The sequence below is a fragment of the Rhipicephalus microplus genome, chromosome 3, assembly GCF_043290135.1.
Source record: "Rhipicephalus microplus isolate Deutch F79 chromosome 3, USDA_Rmic, whole genome shotgun sequence".
Classification (NCBI taxonomy): domain Eukaryota; kingdom Metazoa; phylum Arthropoda; class Arachnida; order Ixodida; family Ixodidae; genus Rhipicephalus; species Rhipicephalus microplus.
In genome coordinates this window covers 275,179,761-275,198,925 of record NC_134702.1, presented here as the reverse complement: position 1 = coordinate 275,198,925, position 19,165 = coordinate 275,179,761, and the positions used below count along the sequence as shown (strand labels likewise).

At 50.4% G+C, this 19,165-nt stretch overlaps 1 protein-coding gene across 2 annotated transcripts in view; it reads right to left on the bottom strand.

Moving 5' to 3' along the window:
* The window catches only part of LOC142804276 (uncharacterized), a 545,204-nt gene that overhangs the window by 314,085 nt on the left and 211,954 nt on the right, over positions 1–19,165 (bottom strand). For both annotated transcript variants that reach the window (XM_075891027.1, XM_075891028.1), the window contains exon 3: positions 8,477–8,522. In XM_075891027.1, coding sequence (XP_075747142.1) covers positions 8,477–8,522 — 46 coding nt within the window. The remainder of the gene's footprint in view (positions 1–8,476; positions 8,523–19,165) is intronic.

The following is a 19,165-nucleotide window of genomic DNA, read 5'->3' as shown; positions in this document are numbered from 1 at the left end:
AGTGAACCCTCTTCAGAAAGCCACCGCTACGTGTCTTCGTAGTTCGTTGGCAGTGCGGGCTTCTCCATCCAGGAACGCCGTTCACGCTTCTTTGGCGATAGAGTCAACAACCCGGCCGCCGCTTCAGCTGCCCATCGGACCATCAGTGGACGGTGTCCATGCCTCCTTTGTGGTACCAGGCGATCACCCAATGGACACTATGCTACCACTTCGCGGCCGTAATGCGCACGGGCTCCTGTCCTTCGAGAATGCTTTTCAAGCTTTCCGCGGCCTGCATTCCCTGTCAGGTACTCTTACAACACATAAGCAACCAAGAAACGCTGTTCATGCTTCCTTGGACCTGCGTGTCACCACCGTGAGTACTACTAGAACCACGTACTTGACGGACGCGAACCAAAGTGGTTCAGAAGCCTCGTGCGACAGTGCCGTGGAGCTGTCGCGTACCATCGCACTGCTCCGCACCGAGACTCACCAACTGACAGCGTTTATCGCCGAGCGAGCTCCTACAATGTTACCAGCATTGTGTGAGATTAACGCAGTTTTGAATGTAGCTGCCTCATACGACCTTGAGGCAAGCACACCGGAGCAAGGCAGCGAGCTTCGGTCTTCTCTGATCTAGCTCTCACACCAGCTCAACTGCGTCGCGTTGGTGATCTCTGCGTTGCCACCTGCCACCTCACAATCACCAGCCGTCTACCGGAATTCCGGAACTCTACCGGAATTCCACGGGGTCCGGACCAACGCCATCCGCTGGGTGGCAACTGTCAACGCGATAGCAATGTGCGAGGCCTGGACAGAAAATCATAAATGGACCGTGGCTGTAGAACGTCTCCGGGAAGGTGCAGCGGCGTGGCACCGATATGAAGCTTGGAAGCAGCAGTCATGGGCGGAGTGGAGCTTCAAGCTCATAGCTGCTTTCGGTCCGATTCCCTGTGCCAACTGTCCATGCAACTCGACCTTCTCTCAAGACGGAACTCGGGAAAAGCCCGACCTAGAGGATGCAATTTGAGCCCCTACCATTCTGTCATCTCTCGGCGACCAAGATGCAGGGAACAAACCTGATCGTGTAACTCTGCCTTGCACAGGCATTTCTGCTGTCATGGAGCAGCGGCCCGATGGTGCACATGTGTCCGGTAGGTCTCTCACGGTAAGTTTTGCAAAACTCCCTGCGACAGGCCCCAACAAATGCCATCCGGAGTCGTCAGACCATTCGGTAGACGCTGAGGCGCCAGCCTCCATCTTACTGGACATTCTACCGCGTCATCAAAGGCACGTGTCTGTGGATTTCACCAAGCTCATCCTTGACCAGACGAAAGCGCTTCTGCACGCTTTACATCATTCAGTAACTGAACATGAGAGCATTTCCGCCTTGCAAAAAGACGCCTCTCGAGAAATGAAGTATATCGAGGAGTTTCCTGCTGCTTACCCTTGACCAAAGTGACCACACTTCTCCTGTGCAGGTCGTGAACTCTGCATCGGTATTAGACACGGGAATACCACCACCAGACCTTCCTTAGGAGACACTGTCCTCTCGCTCGTTGTCGTTTGAGGACATGGAGGCGCTCACATCTATCGTACGAGACACAACTAAACCCCACCAGACCATGATCGTCGCAAACAAACTGCACTCCTTACCGCTTCACAAAGCAGGTCTTTCCGAAGATGCGAACAAGATCAGCCGCAACTTGACAGAGCCATGTTTGCAGACAACTCATACATTCATTTTCGAAGACGCACATACGCTCAGCCACGCAGGCATTTGGTTCCCAAAGGATGTTTCCTTTGAGAAAATCCAGACACCTAGCCAGGCTGAGGCCACTGCCATTGAGAACTTGTCGAAAACCAGCCCTCGTGCTGTTCCCTCCCAGCACACCAAGTCTGCACGTGACAGTTCGCCAAAAGCCACCAGCTGGACAACTTCAGAGAGTTCTGCTGTGGTATTGATGCCCAATCATAAGCTACGTCGCAACTCGATTCGAGAAAGAGCACAAACTTCCACATGGCTGCCTCACAGAGCGTCCCACTGCAGTTCAGTCCACCAACAGCGGTGGGACAAACACCAGCATTTGCAGGTTACTCTGCGACCTTGCCGGAACTTTCAAGGCCGTCCGCCTGAGCGGTATTCAACGAGTTATCAGAAAACGTTGTACCATGGACGAGTTCAACCGCAGTGACAAAGCCATTTCCGCCCACCTGAGTACACACTGACAGATCTTCAAGCAGAGGCGCACCGTGGCGTTGACCGACCGGCTCGAGACAGCCAGTGTGGTCCACCAGAGACGCTTCCCCCAGGCTGTCACTCCTTGTTGCATTGTGGTTCGGGACGACCACCACAATGCAGCCAAGCCCACCCAGCAGAAACTGCCGCCAGCTCCACGCGCGCGCAGTCATGGCCGATTGTCAAGACGAAGAAAGACGCTGGGGCTCGGGCGCGTGGGCAGCTAAGGGAAGGTAGAGGAAGAAGAAGACAGAATAAGGACAGCTGGCCCAGGATCGGGTGTTGTCTCTTGTTCTCTGTCCAGTACTACACAATATATATATATATATATATATATATATATATATATATATATATATATATATATATATATATATATATATATATATTACACAAAAACATGGCGCAAACATTTCAAGGGATGGCTGTAGAGCAACGTCATTAGTTAGGTTGTTCGGTGGTGCACGCATACTTTAGTTGTTTAGGTGAGTGAACGCGGCCAAGCGAGCGCTTGGCGGGGAGAACGGACTATGTTGTCGTTTGTGGCACGCTGATAGATGGCTCGCCGTACTGAGGTACTGAGGACTGTGGTGGGCTGGGCTGCTGACAAATTCCGCAAAGCACGCCTGGCACGAGAGCGACGATATCAAAATCTGAGAAAACCGGATTATCGCGCGATGACAACCATGCGAAAGAAGGAATAGAGCGGCACCGCAAAAAAGGTTGGATTAAGGGAGGAGGTGGATAGTGAGGGGAGGGTGCTGTGGCGAGGATAAGTTAGCGCCGCTACATTTCTACATCCCGGGGATGTAGAAATGTAGCACCGAGAGCGGAGTGGGGGGGAGATGAAGCCGGGGCAAAGTTCTTAGTGCCGTCTCTTTGGCTCCTTGTGAAGCAGAACTATTGGGGGCAGCTGATAGTCCCGGAGTTCGCTCACTGGCAGCGTAGGCAGAGATGGAAATGCGATGCAGGATGAAAAAGTTACGCAATGCACGAAAAAGCCCTCTGCCGACGATATGGTGCTGGCACGTGGAAGTGGTCTTGGGTTCTGCACAAGGTCATTGTACCCAACGCCACTGCAAAAAGGCATCGATATCTCACGCCATGCCATATTTCAAGGAGCGGCTTTTTTATGGCTTCAGTCTGATACATATTTATAGCCTCCCTAACGTGCTGCATAACGCTCTTTGTTACAATGCTCTTTGTTGCAATATTGCAATATTGCGGCGGTATTTTGCCGCCAGCATCAATGTCGGCGTCTCCGTAATTCACTGTATATATATAAGCGCAAGAAACAATATTCAGAAAAACATTTCAGCGTGCTAAATCAAACGTCTGACTTATTGCTTGTGAATGCGAGGCGTTAGCCATTGATTCACATAAAAAACAGCGCCAATAACGAGGGACAAGAAAACAAGAAGACAGACAGCGGCACTGGCTTACAACAAGATTTATTTGCTAGAACCGCACAATATATACTTGAGCAGTATCTGACAAAAAAAAAAGAAAAATACAAACAAAGAAAACAGAATTCACCTAACAACCGAGTAATCATCGTCATAACGCACCATGAACAACACGTGTGCCAGCGTTCTGAAGAAAATCTATTTCTTTTTGTGATAGAGCAATCAACGGCCAGCCGACATATGCACTGCTCAGTCTTTCCATTTCTGTAGCCTTATATATTTCACGTATCATCTGGTCCCGATGACGCCTAATGACGGTAAAATGCTGAAAATCGGGGACACAACTGCAGTCTCGGCAATGAATGCCGAGGTGGCCCGAAACTGTAGAGGAGGCGTTGTGAGCGTGCTATTTCAGCCGCTCATTCAAACACCTGCCTGTTTGGCCGATGTACCACTTGCCGCAGGACAGGGGTAGAGAGTACACCACCCCTTCAATGCATGGAACGTACTTCTTCCGATGCTTGATTTTGCAGCTTCGCTCTGCCCTGGAACCAGGATTCACGGTCTTGCACAACCTAGTCAGCTTTTCTGGGGCAGAAAAACCAGGTCTACGTCGCGCCTGCTGGCCACTTTTTTGAGGTTGTGTATGACGCCGTGGATATAGGGATTAACGACGAAGTTTCGTTTCTCCCGTCCCTTATCCTTTGTACGGGTTCGCGCATTATTCTCTGGGCTCATCCTGATTTCTCGGAGTAGACACCCAGCAACGGCGGTCAAAACGTACATCGGGAAACCAGCCTAAGTAAGGCGTTCGTTTCGCTGAATAAAGCTGGACCAAATCCCGTGATGGCAGGACCTTCGTAGAGAATTTTTGTAGCAAGTCTTAGCAATAGCGTGCTTATCCACTTTTGAGTGTGCTGAACCAAAAGGGAGAATTGGCTTGTTAGCGCGTGGCTCATAGGCCCAACACACGTGGGAAGGACTCAACGTTAACATCAAATCTAGGAACTTGATGGCTCCTCTGTCCTGAAGATCATGTGTTATATCAAGCGGAGAAAGGCACTTACTGAAAATTTCTAAAATGCTAGCCAAAGGCGAACCGTCCGACGAGGTTCTAGCTTGAAACAACACGAGGAAGTTGTCAACATAGCGGAATACTTTTTTAACAGTTGTGGATTCCAAGCAATTCTGAACTACACGATCACGGCTGGCTAAAAATAAGTCACTCAAAGTGGGCGCAAGGCATGATCCTATGCACACCCTTGACGTTGCAAGGAAATATGGTCATACCATTCTGCAAATGTCGACTCGCTTCCTCTTTCAAGTAAAGGGCACACACTGCATCTTCGAAGGGTCGTCCCACTTGTTGCTCGCGCCTAACTTTTCAAATGTCGGCAGCGAATCTTCAACGTCTTGTTCGTTGGTACCGTCAAAAAAAGTGGGATCTCGCTGGCATAGCGCTGTGGGAACGATGACCATTGGAGGCTGGGTCGTACTTTTGGGGGTGTTTTCGACAGCCATTTTTTTTGGGGGGGGGGATAGGTAGCTTCTTGTTGCGGAGCTCTAGGTTGAGTTACCCAGTGCCTCCACTACACTGAAATGGGGTTCATTGGTACGCACAGCAGTGTAAACAGCACTTGCACAGCAGATCTATCGATACTGAAAGCGGGTGGCAATGACCGATACAGGAATCACAGTGTTAGGGGCAATAGCTCACACTCGAGGCTTTTGGCTAAAGAGATGGCCCACTATTGTGTAATAATTTTTTTCCTCCTTACTAAATATTCGTTCATGTCCCATGGCAATTGTCGTCAATCTGCATCTATGCTGAGTAAGCGGCTTGGTTCTATTGCTGGTAACCCAGTAAGCGAAGGTCTCGGTAGGTAAGGCTTAAGTGTGTCTTGTCTCTTTCGTACGTACCGCCCGGACCAAGTTAAGGCGTGGCATTCCGGGGACTGACATGTGGGTCACGGCCATTCTGTTCGGAAAGTGAAAAGCTACACGTACACCGAAAACTGCTTTGTCGCGGTGCCGCAAGTCCGAGTAACGTCGCTCAGCGTTAACCCAGCTGCTTCCTGGATCAGTCATGCCGCTGCCTCCATATTGAGGCGCTTGCATTTGAACTTTTTTGTGCGGCTCTGCGTAAACGAACGCCGTACGGAACAGCACGCATCCTTGAAAGCTTCACCCCATTCGATTCTCTTGGCGCCTTGCCATAACTGTGGTTGTTATTCTGTGTTTAATGAAACTAAGATATCGTTTAAGCAACAAGATAAGGTAATTTGTGAAATGATGGAGGTGTTTTACATTTGAAAAAGGAGACTTTACTGTGCTAGTGAACCATACAACCTTGTTCGTTCGAGGCTCCACAGGACAATATCGTTTATTTTGCAGAGTCTCTTTATTACGGCTCTATTCACGTACCACGCATCCTTCAGTGACCAGTAAGTTTCCTTGTAGTGCAAGTAAAGACAGGAATAAATGAAGGCACATATAGACAGAGTGCTAACCAGCAAGCCCTCGTTGCACCCCTCGTGAACTTTTATTGTAGTGGTTAATCTCGTGCGCGGACATGGTTGGGGTGCCCAGCATCAAGTAACTTACCATGCTTGTTCACCATGGCCACTTTACGATATTTTCCACGTGTCCGATACACAGCTGCGTGTCGTCGTACAACTTGTTATTCCATACTTTTGAAGACAATAGTAGTTTTTTGTACATTAGTGGAAACCATCGACGATGTCTAGACATTTAATGTTTAAAATACAGTATTTCTTGCTGTCTGGTACTAACAGAGAACATTTGACGACACAGTTTTTTTGCCGTTCGAGAAATGACGTTACGCCTATATGTGCATAGCCCTGAATATACACTTTGTACGCTAAATTGGGCAAAGAAGAAAAGTGACGAGGACACATTACTCTTTGTCTTTGCGTATATGCCAGCTAAAACGTGAGAAGGGAGTTGTAACTGTGCAGAGTCTCAGCATGGCTTTCTCCACGGCAAATCAACTGAATCTGCACTACTAACCCAGAAGAAAATCATTCTTAAGGCTTTTGAATTAAAACAGATATGTGTAGGCATTTACATAGATTTTTCTAAGGCCTTTGACCGGATTCAGCATGCAACCTTGTTAGAAAAACTGCAACTATATGGTATTCGCGGCGTGCCACTGCTTTTGATAAAATCCTACTTGAAGCATAGGTTTCAATGTGTCAGCATAGGAACGGCCGTTTCATCGTTACAGCAGGTAGTCACTGGCGTTCCGCAAGGAAGCATATTGGGTCCTTTATTGTTCATCCTTTACATAAACGATATAAACACTATCAACAAAACACCAACTTATGTAATTTACGCTGATGACACTAGCCTATTTTTCACTGGAAAAAATTAGCAAACTTTAGCACCTGAAATAAATAACGCCCTTGAAGACATACAAAAGTGGAGTAAAGAAAACTCGCTGTTGATCAATGATAAAAAAACAAAGGCCATTCTTTTTCATCCGCGTCAGCTTTCAGTCACCATTGATAGTTCCTTATTTTTAGGCACGGCGCCTATAGAATTTGTGAACTCAAGAAAAATTTTAGGTGTGCTGTTTCAAAAAATTATGTCCTGGGACGATCATTTCGACCACGTTCAATCCCACGTGGCTAAAAGTGTGGGTGCTATTGCAAAATTTCGACACATTCTTCCTGTATCGATAAAACTCATGCTGTACAACACGCTTTTTTTATCTCACATAAATTATTGTTTTTTGGTGTGGGGACATTCCACACAGAGAAATAACCATAGAATATTATGTTACAAAAAAGGGCTCTTTGGTCCATAGCGAACGTTGAATATCATGCGCACACAAAGGATTTGTTTCATCGTTTTAACGTTGTACCCATAGAAAAATTTTATGATTGGAAACTAGCTATCAGATATAAAAAGGCTGTTTATAAAAATGAGCATGACCTTCTAAATCTTGCTAATCTAAGAGGAAATGTTCCTTTCTATTCTCTCCGCAAACAAGACTTCTGGAACATCCCCTTCTGCCGAACTGAATACGGACAACAAATGTTACAGTATTGTTTGCCTCACTTGCTAAATACTCTCCTCAGAAGCGAAATAGAAGTAGAGAAACGCAGTATAAGTCATATTAAAAAACACTTCCTGTAACCAATCACCGTAAAAAAAATTTGATGTACTGTATGAAGAGAGATATATTTACATTGCTTTTGTTTGTTTGATGTTTGCCTGTTGTTTTTGAATAAATTGTTGGGTCAAATCATTATCTCTATCGATTGACTATCGGCATGAACATTTACACATACCCTGTATCATTGTTGTAACGCGCTGGTATGATTCCGTGAGAGTATCTGTGTTAGTATATTTTTTTTCATGTATGTAACGCGCTAGTTTGTTTTCTGATGGCGTTTTCACATCTTTGTGTGTCTCTACTGCTATGCCTAGTATATGGGGGCTTGGGCTTTCCTCAAGCGAATTGTTCCGCTTTTCGCCCAAGCTTGCCCACATCTTTCAGGATGTAAATAAACTTTGATTTGATTTGATTTGATTTGAGAAGCATACGTTTTTTCAAGCACTCAATTGAATTTACAACTGCCAATTTATTTTCATTGTTCGTGCGATTGTGTGTACGAATGAGACAGTATTTCGGCATGCAAGTGCATTCTACCATAAATTTTGTTTAACAGTGAAATAAATTTAGCCATCATAAAACTCATAGATACTAGTGTTTTCACGTATTGTAAAAGTATCCCAATTGCAGAAACAGCTTCCCAGAAGTTAAAAGTCCGATCAAGGTGTACTGTGCGCTCACTTTCGGCCCTTTGAAAAAATGAGGCCGTACCTTTTGTCGAAATTCGCCTTGTCCGGGAATCCCTTCAGTGGTGAGGCTGCGAAAAGAGTGCAACACCACTAGTTAGGAATAGAGAGAGTTCATTTGTGTGCAGCTCTGCGTAAACGAACGCCCTGTGAAACACCACGCATCCTGAAAGCTTCAGCCCATTCGTATCTCACAGCGCCATGCCATAATTATGACTGTTATCCTGTGTTTTATGAAACTGTTATATGGTTTAGACAAAAAGATAAGGTAATTTGTGAAATGGTGGAGGCGTTTTACATCAGGAAAAAGGGAACGTGACTGTGCTGGTCAACCATCCAACATGCTAGACTACAAAAAGTATGGCTTTCTTGGTAAGTGAAGATTGCTACCTTCACTACGTTGTCATCTTCGTCCTGGTTCAGAAAGCCGCTGCGCCTCTCGCTCAACCAAATATGTTTGATCTGATATGATGCTTTTAACACCCTAAAACCACCGTATGATTATGAGAGACGCCGTAGTGCAGGACTCTAGAAATAGTGACCCCTTGGGGTCCTTAAGCGTGCACCCAAATCCGAGACCACGCGCCCACAATCAGGCAACCATATATGGTTCTGTTGTACTTCAAATGTTATCGTGTTCAATAAAAATTCAGTTTGGACCTAAGCGCTGTCCTCTAAAAACGACGCATGAAATACCGACCAGAGATGAACGATGAGAATTGAGTGTTAATCTCGTCTTCATGTTTGAGGGCCAAGACTTCTCGAATTACCCTAGGTTCACTAAATTTTTGGAACACAGTTTCATTCGACGTGTTATACTCTCCCAAGGACATCAAGGTGGTTTTTATGTGCACCGGCACTTGGGCTTACTGCAAGCGCAGGCATTACAATGTCTGATGATGCCAATTTTCGTCTCCAGCCTGTTGTTTGGTCCGGTTCAAACAATTACACGTACTTGTGACAAAAACAAATGCCACGACTGCTCTCGGATTGTTTCTTTAATGCAATTAATGAAAAAATAGCCTATGACAACAACGCCTCTTATAATGTTTGAAATAATAAGGCAAACAGGAGGGGTATATTGTTCAGCAATCACTGATGAGAATTTCAATATTTATCCCTGGGCAGGGAAAAAATAAAACCAGCTGCGCCCTATTGGTGGCCAACCATTGAGAATCTCGAAATGAGAGTCCACACTTTGAGCCATAGACGCAGCAAAAGCAATCGGACAAAAAGAAACGGAAGATTTACTAAAGTACATTTACGTTAACAATGTCGTAAGCCAAATGAAGTACGTCACTATTGATAAAGACATCATTCTACAATAATCCAATACACACAATCACCAGCGCAACAACAAACACAAGGTGAGCGAAGGTGGCGTCGCCAACGCTCGACTCACCAGGAGGGGCCCCCGGGATGTGACACGTGCTGCCGTGACCCATAGGCCCAATCGCGGGAGATGACCACTTGCCTAGCCACCACGCGCCAAATAGAGCCTCTCATGTGGTAAAAATTTTATTTCTCGTGTCTCGGACACCGCTAGGGGGCCACGGAGTGCGGACGTGTTGCGCGTCGGCTCCGCCACTTTCCTATGTTTTTGGTGGATTGTCGAATTTATCGTGGAAAACGCTTCTCACCATCGATAGGCGGCAGTTTCAAGGACTTCCCTGACACCAAGTTTTGCCAGGTGGGACCACTTTTTAGCCACTTATTGGCGCCTTTTATTCCACCACGAAAGCAAGAACGCCAAGTCCAGCGTCTCTGCGCACGACGCCATAGGCCGGCCGCTGCGGCGGTGGGGCCTGCAAGCCTAACGTGTCGCCGGACCTCCTCGGAGCTCCCGATCCCCGACGGCAGCGTACAAGGCCTTTGCCAGGGCTAAATGGATGTCGTAGAGGTAGAAGAAGAGGACATTCGGCCGGAAGAATTCGGCGAGGGAGCAGGATGGTGCAGCGTAAAGAGAACGAAACAGGCCGACGGCGCGTCCGAGTCAGCGCAAGACCAGAAGACGGAGACGCAGCAACAGGAGGCTGCCGCGGAGACTACAGGGATTGCCCCGGATACCGCCACAGCGACGCAGAATAAAAAGAAGTGTGCTCGTTACTTGCAGCACCTCGCTAAGGCGAGCCGAATGCCAGAGCTACCGCCCGATGACTACAGGATCATTGTGCGCCCCCGCGGCGGATTCAACGGGGCTGAATACAAGATAGATCGCATTTACTGCTGCCTTCGTAACGCGGCAGGTATCGGTAGAGAAGCGGCTAGAGAGGACAGCATCTGCCTCAACGTTAAACAAAACGTCGTGGTGCTCAGCACTCCGTCCGTGGACAAAGCCAAACGCTACGGAGCCATCAGCAAGCTTTGCATCGGGAACCGAGAGTTCGAGGCGAACGCCTATCAGGCCACCCCGGAGAACACTTCCAAGGGCCTGATTAGGAACATTTCCAAAGACGAGAGCCCGGAGGACATCGTTAACAACCTAGTGACGCAGCGCAACCCCGCCGTGCTGCATGCTAAGCGAATGGGCACCACGGACATCATCATCGTATTGTTCGACGGTTTCCATGTTCCCAGACACGTATACTATGGACCTATACTTGTGAGATGCTCCCTCTACAGAAAGCACATCGACGTGTGCTACGCGTGCGGGAGGCTGGGCCATCGCTCCGACGTGTGTCCCAACCCTGCCAACAAGATTTGCCGTGGCTGCGGAAGCAGTAACCCACCGTCGGACCATCGCTGCGAGCCGCGGTGTCAACTGCGTGGCAAGGATCATCTCACGGGTGACCGCGTCTGCAAGGCGAGATACAAGACTCCTTACATAGTCAAGCGTCGCCGCCTAGAGCGAAAGCGGCGTGAAGAAGAGCAAGCGGCCGCAGCGTCCGACAGCATCTACAACAGCGGCATTAGCACTGAAGGCAAAGGAGGTTACTACAATCATTATCCGGCGTTTGGCAGTCATTCATCCAACGCCACCCGAAGAGGATGCTCGACAAGCCGAGACGCGAGAGGCGGCGGCGGTAAATCCCGGTCCCGCTCTCGCAGCCGGACACCAAGGCCGAGAAGCATGTCGAAGACGCGCGGTGGCGCCGTTCCGGGCGCCGCAGCTGTCAACCAAGGCACCCAACAAAGTCAGCAGCATCAGACGTCGTGGCAGCAGCAACAACAAGGACCCATGGGCACATGGCAGCAGGTGAGATGGGCGGATGTAGCCGCCTTTCGCGCCGGCGGCGTTGTTTCGGCGGGACGTCCTGGCGGTCCCGCCGTTGGTGGCGGCGGTGGGAGCGAGCTCAAGCTAGCGGTAGAGCGAGCGCTAGAACAACGCCTAGGACCATTACAATCAATAATTTCAGAGCTGAAACGCGAGAACGCCGCCCTTAGAGCGGAATATTCCAAATTGAAAGGAGATGCTCCACGACTGCAACAACCGCAGCAACAGTCGACGGCGCCGCCACCACCGACGCCTCAGTCTTCGACTCCGTCGAGACCCGAGGCGGCGGGGTTGGACACGGATGACGAGAGCAGTTCGGGAGAGGGGGCAGGCGGACGCGAAGACCGCCCGTGTATCGCGAAAAGGATAGCACTAGATCCTGCCAGGCACGAATTCACACAGCGATTTGGCCGTTATGATAAGCTACAGAAACAAATCGATACTATCGAGACCAGCCTCGATGAACGTTTTGCTAAACAGGTGGCACAGATGAATGACATGTTCAATAGTGCGATAGCTAAGCTCTCTGAGCAAATGACACAAATGCTCACCGCGCACACGGCGCGCATAGAAAACATTGAAGCGCGACTCCCGCCATCTGCGGGCAGACCGATTAGAACGGTGAGTAAGCCCTACGCTAGACAGCAACAGAGTCAGCAGCAGCAGAACGCGCTGCCAGACGCCGAGCCGCAGATTCAGCCGCACCCCAGTCGCCTCAACGGCGATGGGCTAAATTAAACACAAGCATCACCATGGCTAGACACGCGCACACTCACACTAACACTCACAAACAACAGTACACGATCTGGCAGTGGAACTGCCGGGGATATAGGAGGAAGCGGGGAAATCTCGAGCAATTTATTCGAAGCCGTGAGACGAAACCGGACATTATCCTTTTGCAGGAAACAAATTATCCGGCAAAACTAGTTGGTTACAAAGCCATAAATGCGGCCGCGGCGGACAACAGGCGGAAAGAAAAACGTGCTACACAGCGCTCGGCGCGTGGTGGGACGCCGGGGGCGGCCGCGGGTCGCCGAGGGCGGGGCGATCCGCTCTCGTCGTCGTCGCGACCGCGGTAGCTGCCGTCGCTCCCGCCGCGTCCGGCGCCGGTCGCCGCCGTGCTAGTTAGACGTAACATCACGGTGGCGCAGCGCGAACTTGAGTGCGTAAGGATACCGCATGTTTTTGTAGAATTAATTCCTAAGCGCGGCCGAGGCCTGTTTGTACTTAACGTCTACAGTAATCCCACGCTACAGCACCGATTTGGGGAGATGCTCCGGAGAGCAAGCACGGCCGCCAACGGCGCACTTCTGCTAGTTGCGGGTGATTTTAATGCGCCCCATGGGGCCTGGCGATACACGCGTGAAACGCTCAAGGGCAAACACCTTTGGGAAGACTCGCAAGACCAACGGCTTGAACTGATCGCGAACCCCGCCGATCCGACGCGCCGGGGTAATAGCGTGAGTGCAGACACGCTACCGGACCTCGCGTTCGTGTCGAATGTCACAGCGGCGTCTTGGCAAAACACGCAGGAGGACTTAGGGAGTGACCACTATCTGATAGAGATTACGGTAGACACGGGCCCGAGCGTTCGTAGAACACATACTCTGAAAGCACAGGCCGTAAACTCAAATTAGTGCAGTGGGACGCGTTCCGCAAAAAGAGAGCAGAAGGCGGGCGGGGTGACGAGCCGATCACGGATATAGACGAGTGGACCGCGACGCTCAATCGGGACGTAGACGCGGTAACGTGCCACATCCCGCCCGAAGCGAAGCTCGAAGTAATCGACAGCAGGCTCCTACACATGTGGGAAGCAAAGCAAGCCCTACTCAAGAGGTGGAAACGCCAAAGACATAACCGGGCGTTGAGGAAACGCATAGCACGGTTAGACAGAGAAATTGAGGAACATGCGTTCCAAGTCTGTAGGTCACAATGGGAAGACCTGTGCAACGGCCTCGAGCGACAGATGCGCGGGGCGAGTGCTTGGCGCCTTTTCCGGCACCTATTGGATCCGGAAGATACTCGTGCCGCTCAAGGCCATAAAACTCGGAGACTTGTGAACGATCATAAAGGCGATGACCTACTCGGTGCAATACGTGACCGTTACTTTAAGTCGGCAGAGAGCGTCCAACACCCAGATTATGACGGCGTTGCTAATGAGCAACTAGACGCCGAATTTAGCGAAGCAGAAATTCGGGCAGTCCTTTTTGAACTAAACACCCGATCGGCGCCCGGCCTGGACCGGATTTCGAACAAGGCTCTCCGCAACTTAGATGACGAGTCAATCTCCCGATTTGTGACTCATATCAACGAGTGCTGGCAACGTGGTTCCCTTCCTGAAGCGTGGAAAAGAGCTCGAGTTATCATGATTCCTAAACCGGGCAAGCAGGTTGTGCTTGATAATCTAAGGCCAATTTCGCTCACGTCTTGTGTAGGAAAAGTTCTGGAGCACGCAGTCCTCAAACGCGTGACTGACTTTCTCGAAGTCCGCGATGTATTTCCGCACACCATGCTAGGATTCCGCCGCAATCTCTGCGCACAAGACGCGTTGCTTCAGCTGAAGCACCACATTGTTGATGACATTACCAGCTCAACCAAGGCGATCCTTGGCCTAGATATTAAAAAGGCCTTCGACAGCGTTAAACACGAAGCAATTTTAAACAGAGTTCAAACATTAGGACTAGGACAAAAAACATATAATTACATACAGGCCTTCCTTGCCGGCAGACGCGTACGCGTCGTCGTTGGAGATGTGGAACTGCAAGAATTTGAGAAGGGCTCGAGGGGCACGCCACAAGGCTCCGTAATTTCGCCATTACTCTTTAATTTAGTTCTATTGGGGCTACCCGAGAAATTATTAGGCATACAAGGATTGTATCACAGTATCTACGCGGATGACATCACCCTCTGGGTTCCCGGCGGAGGTTGTGATGGTCACGTCGAGCGGACGCTCCAGGCAGGTGTAGACGAAGTTCAGGAGTACTTGCGAGGAACGGGCCTCGAATGCTCGGCAACCAAGTCGGAACTTCTAATCTACAAACCTACAAGTAGAGGTCACAAAACCCCGCGCGACGAGGAAAGGGAGTGCTACAAAATAAGCGTTCTATTGGCAGATGGCACTCCCATTCCACACGTAGACAAAATTAGAATTCTGGGGTTACACCTGCAGGCAAACGGCCATAATGGTGAGACGGTGCGAAGACTACGTCGTTCGGTAGACGACACGATCCGACTCCTACGTCGTATCACGAACAGACGTACTGGTATGCGCGAACACTGCGCGATCCGTCTAGTGCAGGCGTACGCAATAAGCCGTATAACATACGTTGCCCCCTACCTCAAATTACTAGGCTCAGAAAAAAACAAGATCGAATGTATAATACGAAAGGCTTTCAAGAGAGCAATTGGAGTTCCACTGAATGCAAGCACTGAAAAGTTAATAGAACTTGGACTGCACAACTCACTCGACGAGTTAATTGAGGCCCATGTCGTTTCGCAAAACGAACGCTTGTCGGGGTCTAAGACGGGTCGACACATCCTCGAGTCACTTGGCATCCGGTACCACACTCAGCAGGGAGAAAAAGCGGATGTCCCTGCCTCGGTTCGCGACCGCCTAATTGTTCCGCCGCTTCCTAAGAATATGCACCCGACGCACCACGTCGGGCGCCGTAACCAGCGAGCTAGTGACCTTCAAAAGAAGTACGGCACTAGCGACGAAGTTGTGTACGTAGATGCCGCGAGATATGGGGACGGGAGACACGCACACGCCGCTGCGGTCGTTGACCGTGCGGGCAAATGCCTCGCGAGCGCCACGGTGACCACGGGACATACGGAGGCGGCCGAAGAAGCCGCGATAGCCCTAGCAATCGCCACGGTGCCGAACGCTACGATCGTAATCAGCGACTCGCAAGCAGCAATCCGCGGCTTCGCGCGCGGCCGCGTCTTGCGGGAAGCGGCCCGCATCCTTAAGAGGTGCGGTGATGGTGACTCAGCGTCGCGATCGCCACAACAAAATTTAACAGTCTTCCTCCTTTGGACCCCGGCACACACCGATGTCCCACTTCCGGGCAACGAGGCGGCCCACGCCGCGGCTCGAGGTCTCACTCGCCGAGCCGTGGCACATTCCGTGGCCGCCGCCTCCGCTCCCGAGAACGGGGCTTCTGACCTGCCGGATCGAGACACTTTGACAGACACGCAGCGACAACACAGACCACAATGGTCGTGGGGTGATCGTCTCATCACGTTCCGATATATTACGCAACACTACAGACTGGAAAGGCGAAAGTTCCCACCACCGCATCACAAATTGAACAGACACGATGCCATAAGCTATCGCTTACTACAAACCCACTCTTACCCCAGCCCGGTCGTCTTACGCCACTGCTACCCGCACTTACACATTACCGATCTATGTAAAGCATGCGGGCACAGAGCAACGCTGCGCCACATGCTCTGGGAATGCGCCGATAACAATGGTCGAGAAACGGCCGCCGTTCGCGATGCGCCTATGGCGGCTGCCAATACCAGGCAACAGGAAGCCTCGAGCTCACTCGTTCCCGCCGCCGTCCCGTCTGCGGGAGCCGCGGGGGACCTTCTCCGTCGGCGACGCCGCCGCTGGGAGGCGGCGCTCAGAAGCTCGGAGCTCAACGACCAGCTCTGGGCTGTCCGGCAGGCTGAAGATGCCGCCCGAGTTCAAGGACTCAGCGCCGCCATCTGAGGCCACCAAGACCAAGCTGCCGGCCAAGTTCTAATAAAGTTTCCTCTCTCTCTCTCTCTCGTGTCTCGTGTGCCACCACACAGGCTCGTGCCCGCTGCGGTGGTCTAGTGGCTGAGGTATTCGGCTGCTGACCTGCAGGTCACGGGATCAAACACCGGGGTGGTCGCTGCATTTTCGATAGACGCAGGAATGCTGTAGGTTCATGTGCTCAGATTTGGCTGCACGTTAAAGAACCCCACGTGGTGCAAATTTCAGGAGTTGACCACTAAGGTGTCTCTAATAACCATATCCTGGTTTTGGGACATTAAACCCCACATATTATGCAATCAATCACCCAGCCTCGCCTCCAGGCATAACTGCTGGCGCTGCCACGCTAATACCAATAACGATGACAGTACTACAGAAAATGATAGCACCGCCCTCCCCAACCTGAAGTATGTACTCGCGAAGCCGGACACCTTTTTGTTTCATTGTTCTGTTTCTTTTCTCTTTTCTTTATTTTTACAATATTTCTGTGCTTTTCTTTGTTGCTATTTATTTACATATTACTTCCCTTTTACTAGTTTCTGGTGGTCGCATTTTGACGGAGGCAAAACACTAGAGGCCCCAGTACTATGCGTAGTCGGGGCACACTAAAGAACAGCAGCTGCTAGAAATTTCCGAAGCCCTCCACTAGGGCGTTTGTCATAAACATATCCTAAATTTTGAACGTAAAAGCCTGCGTATTGTTATTCTTATTTTAAATGCTAATGCATTTCTTAGTCGTGCTATGTCAGGCATACGTAGGTATTCACCCACCTCCCTTTCCCACAGCAATGGCTGTGGGCGCGCGCGTCCTTGGAAACCAGAGCTCGCATCAAGTCATGGTTCGGTCCCAGCAGCTGTCGGCAACACCTTCGGGTGCGCGCGCTTATTTTAAGCCGAAGCTGAAGTTTGCGAAGGGATGACAACGCCGTGCCTGGCCCTGGAGGCGAGCTCCAGTACACTTGAGGAGAGGTCGCAAGTGAGTGAGCGTGTTTCGCCGAAACGGGAGCGCGTGCGACACGCGCGCAGTGCGTTCTGCAGTCGGTGCGGCGAATTTTGGCGCCATGCCGTCAGCTCGGCGCGCTAAAACGAGACGCGCGCATCGCGAAGTTGCCTTTCCGCGATTAAAGAACCGGCACCACAGGAGCGTCGCCCCGGTTCGAAGTATTGTGTTGCGGGCTGCCACAACACTGCAAAAAAACACCAAGGGATGTTCTCCAAGTGTAAGGCTGTATTAGTTTCCCATCTAGTGAACGGAACACAGCCGCTTTCGTGAAAGATAGAGCAAGCATGACACGAGAGTGAGTGAGTTAAAACCTCCTTGACATTGCGCAGAGGTATTTAGCGGGGTGGGGCTACGAGCACCCCAGCATAGGTGACGGCCTCAAGGCCTTGGACACGGGCGGCTTCCTGGGCGTGCCGGACTGCCCACAGTTTTCCGGCGAGGTAGCGGCTGAGCAGAGCCGCCTCCCATCTCATCTCACGGTTCGAGACTGCCATGTATACCCGGTTCATAGGGGACTGCTGCACGCTACCGGTGCACTCCAAGGGCATGCGCTTCAGCGTCACTCGTGCGTCACGCGCTTTACAGTCGTCGAATGTATAAATGTCTGGGTAACAGAGGCGCAGGATCACTGGGTTCGGGTACGTGTGAGTCAATAATAGTTTCCGGAAAGCCTCCTGTTTCTTGTTTAGTTTTCATGTGGTGGTGGATATTAGCATCTGTTCAGTCTGTAAAGTTGGGTGATGTGTCTGAACATTGTCATGCGATTCCCCCCCTTCCACATCGCACTTTTCTCGATGTCTGCGAGACATAGGGGCTGCCGGTAGGCAGGCAACACAGCTCGGCGTGCAAGGCCTTGTGCAGCGGCGTGGGCAGTCGCGTTGCCCGCGAGTTGAGGATCTGTGTGGGCGAGAGTCCGCACAAAGAAACTGTGGTTTTGTGGCAAATACTGCCTTCGTGAATTTTAAGAATGTGTGTTGCTTCGCGGGAAATCCGGCCACTGGCTTAGTTACGTAGGTCTACCTGAGAGTCGCCTATTATCATTTCGGCATCCGTGGTAGCTATCGCGAGGCCTATCGCCGCTTCTTCGGCCACCTCTGTTTCTTCCGTGCGTATTGCAGGACTCGCAATGCAACTTCCTGCGTAATTCGTGATCGCTACGGCGAAACCACGTTGCCACTCGTCATAGGCCGCGTCTATGTAAGCAGTATCTTTACAGTTGCGAATTTCTTTTCTAAATCTTGCGCGTGTTTGTTGCGCCGACCGATGTGATCAGTGGGATGCATATTCCGGGGCAACAGCAGAACGACGATGCGCTCACGAATATGTCTTGGTATTTCAATCTTTCCTCTACGCTGCATATGGTAGTTTATGCCCAGTCTTTAGGATGTGTTGGCCGGTTCTGATTCTCCACATACGTTCGTACTGGGCGATGTTGTGCGCTTAGATTAGTTCATCTAAGGCATTGTGCAACACCAGCTCGACAAATTTTACCACGCTAGTATGTATTGGTAAGCGTATTGTGCCTTTGTACGCCTTGCAGTTGAGACGATCTAGCTTGGTTAGTTCAGTCGCCTGCCACTTAAGGTAGGAGCAGGGGACGTGCCTTATGTGGCTCATTACGGAAGAATGTATCCGACGGATGATATAGCTTTCTTTCATTCTGATATGGTGAATCGTTGTTCGTTGCAGCAGCGGGAGTGTTCCATTGACAGCACCGTCTACTCTGCATATGGTTTCACCGTTGTGGCCATTG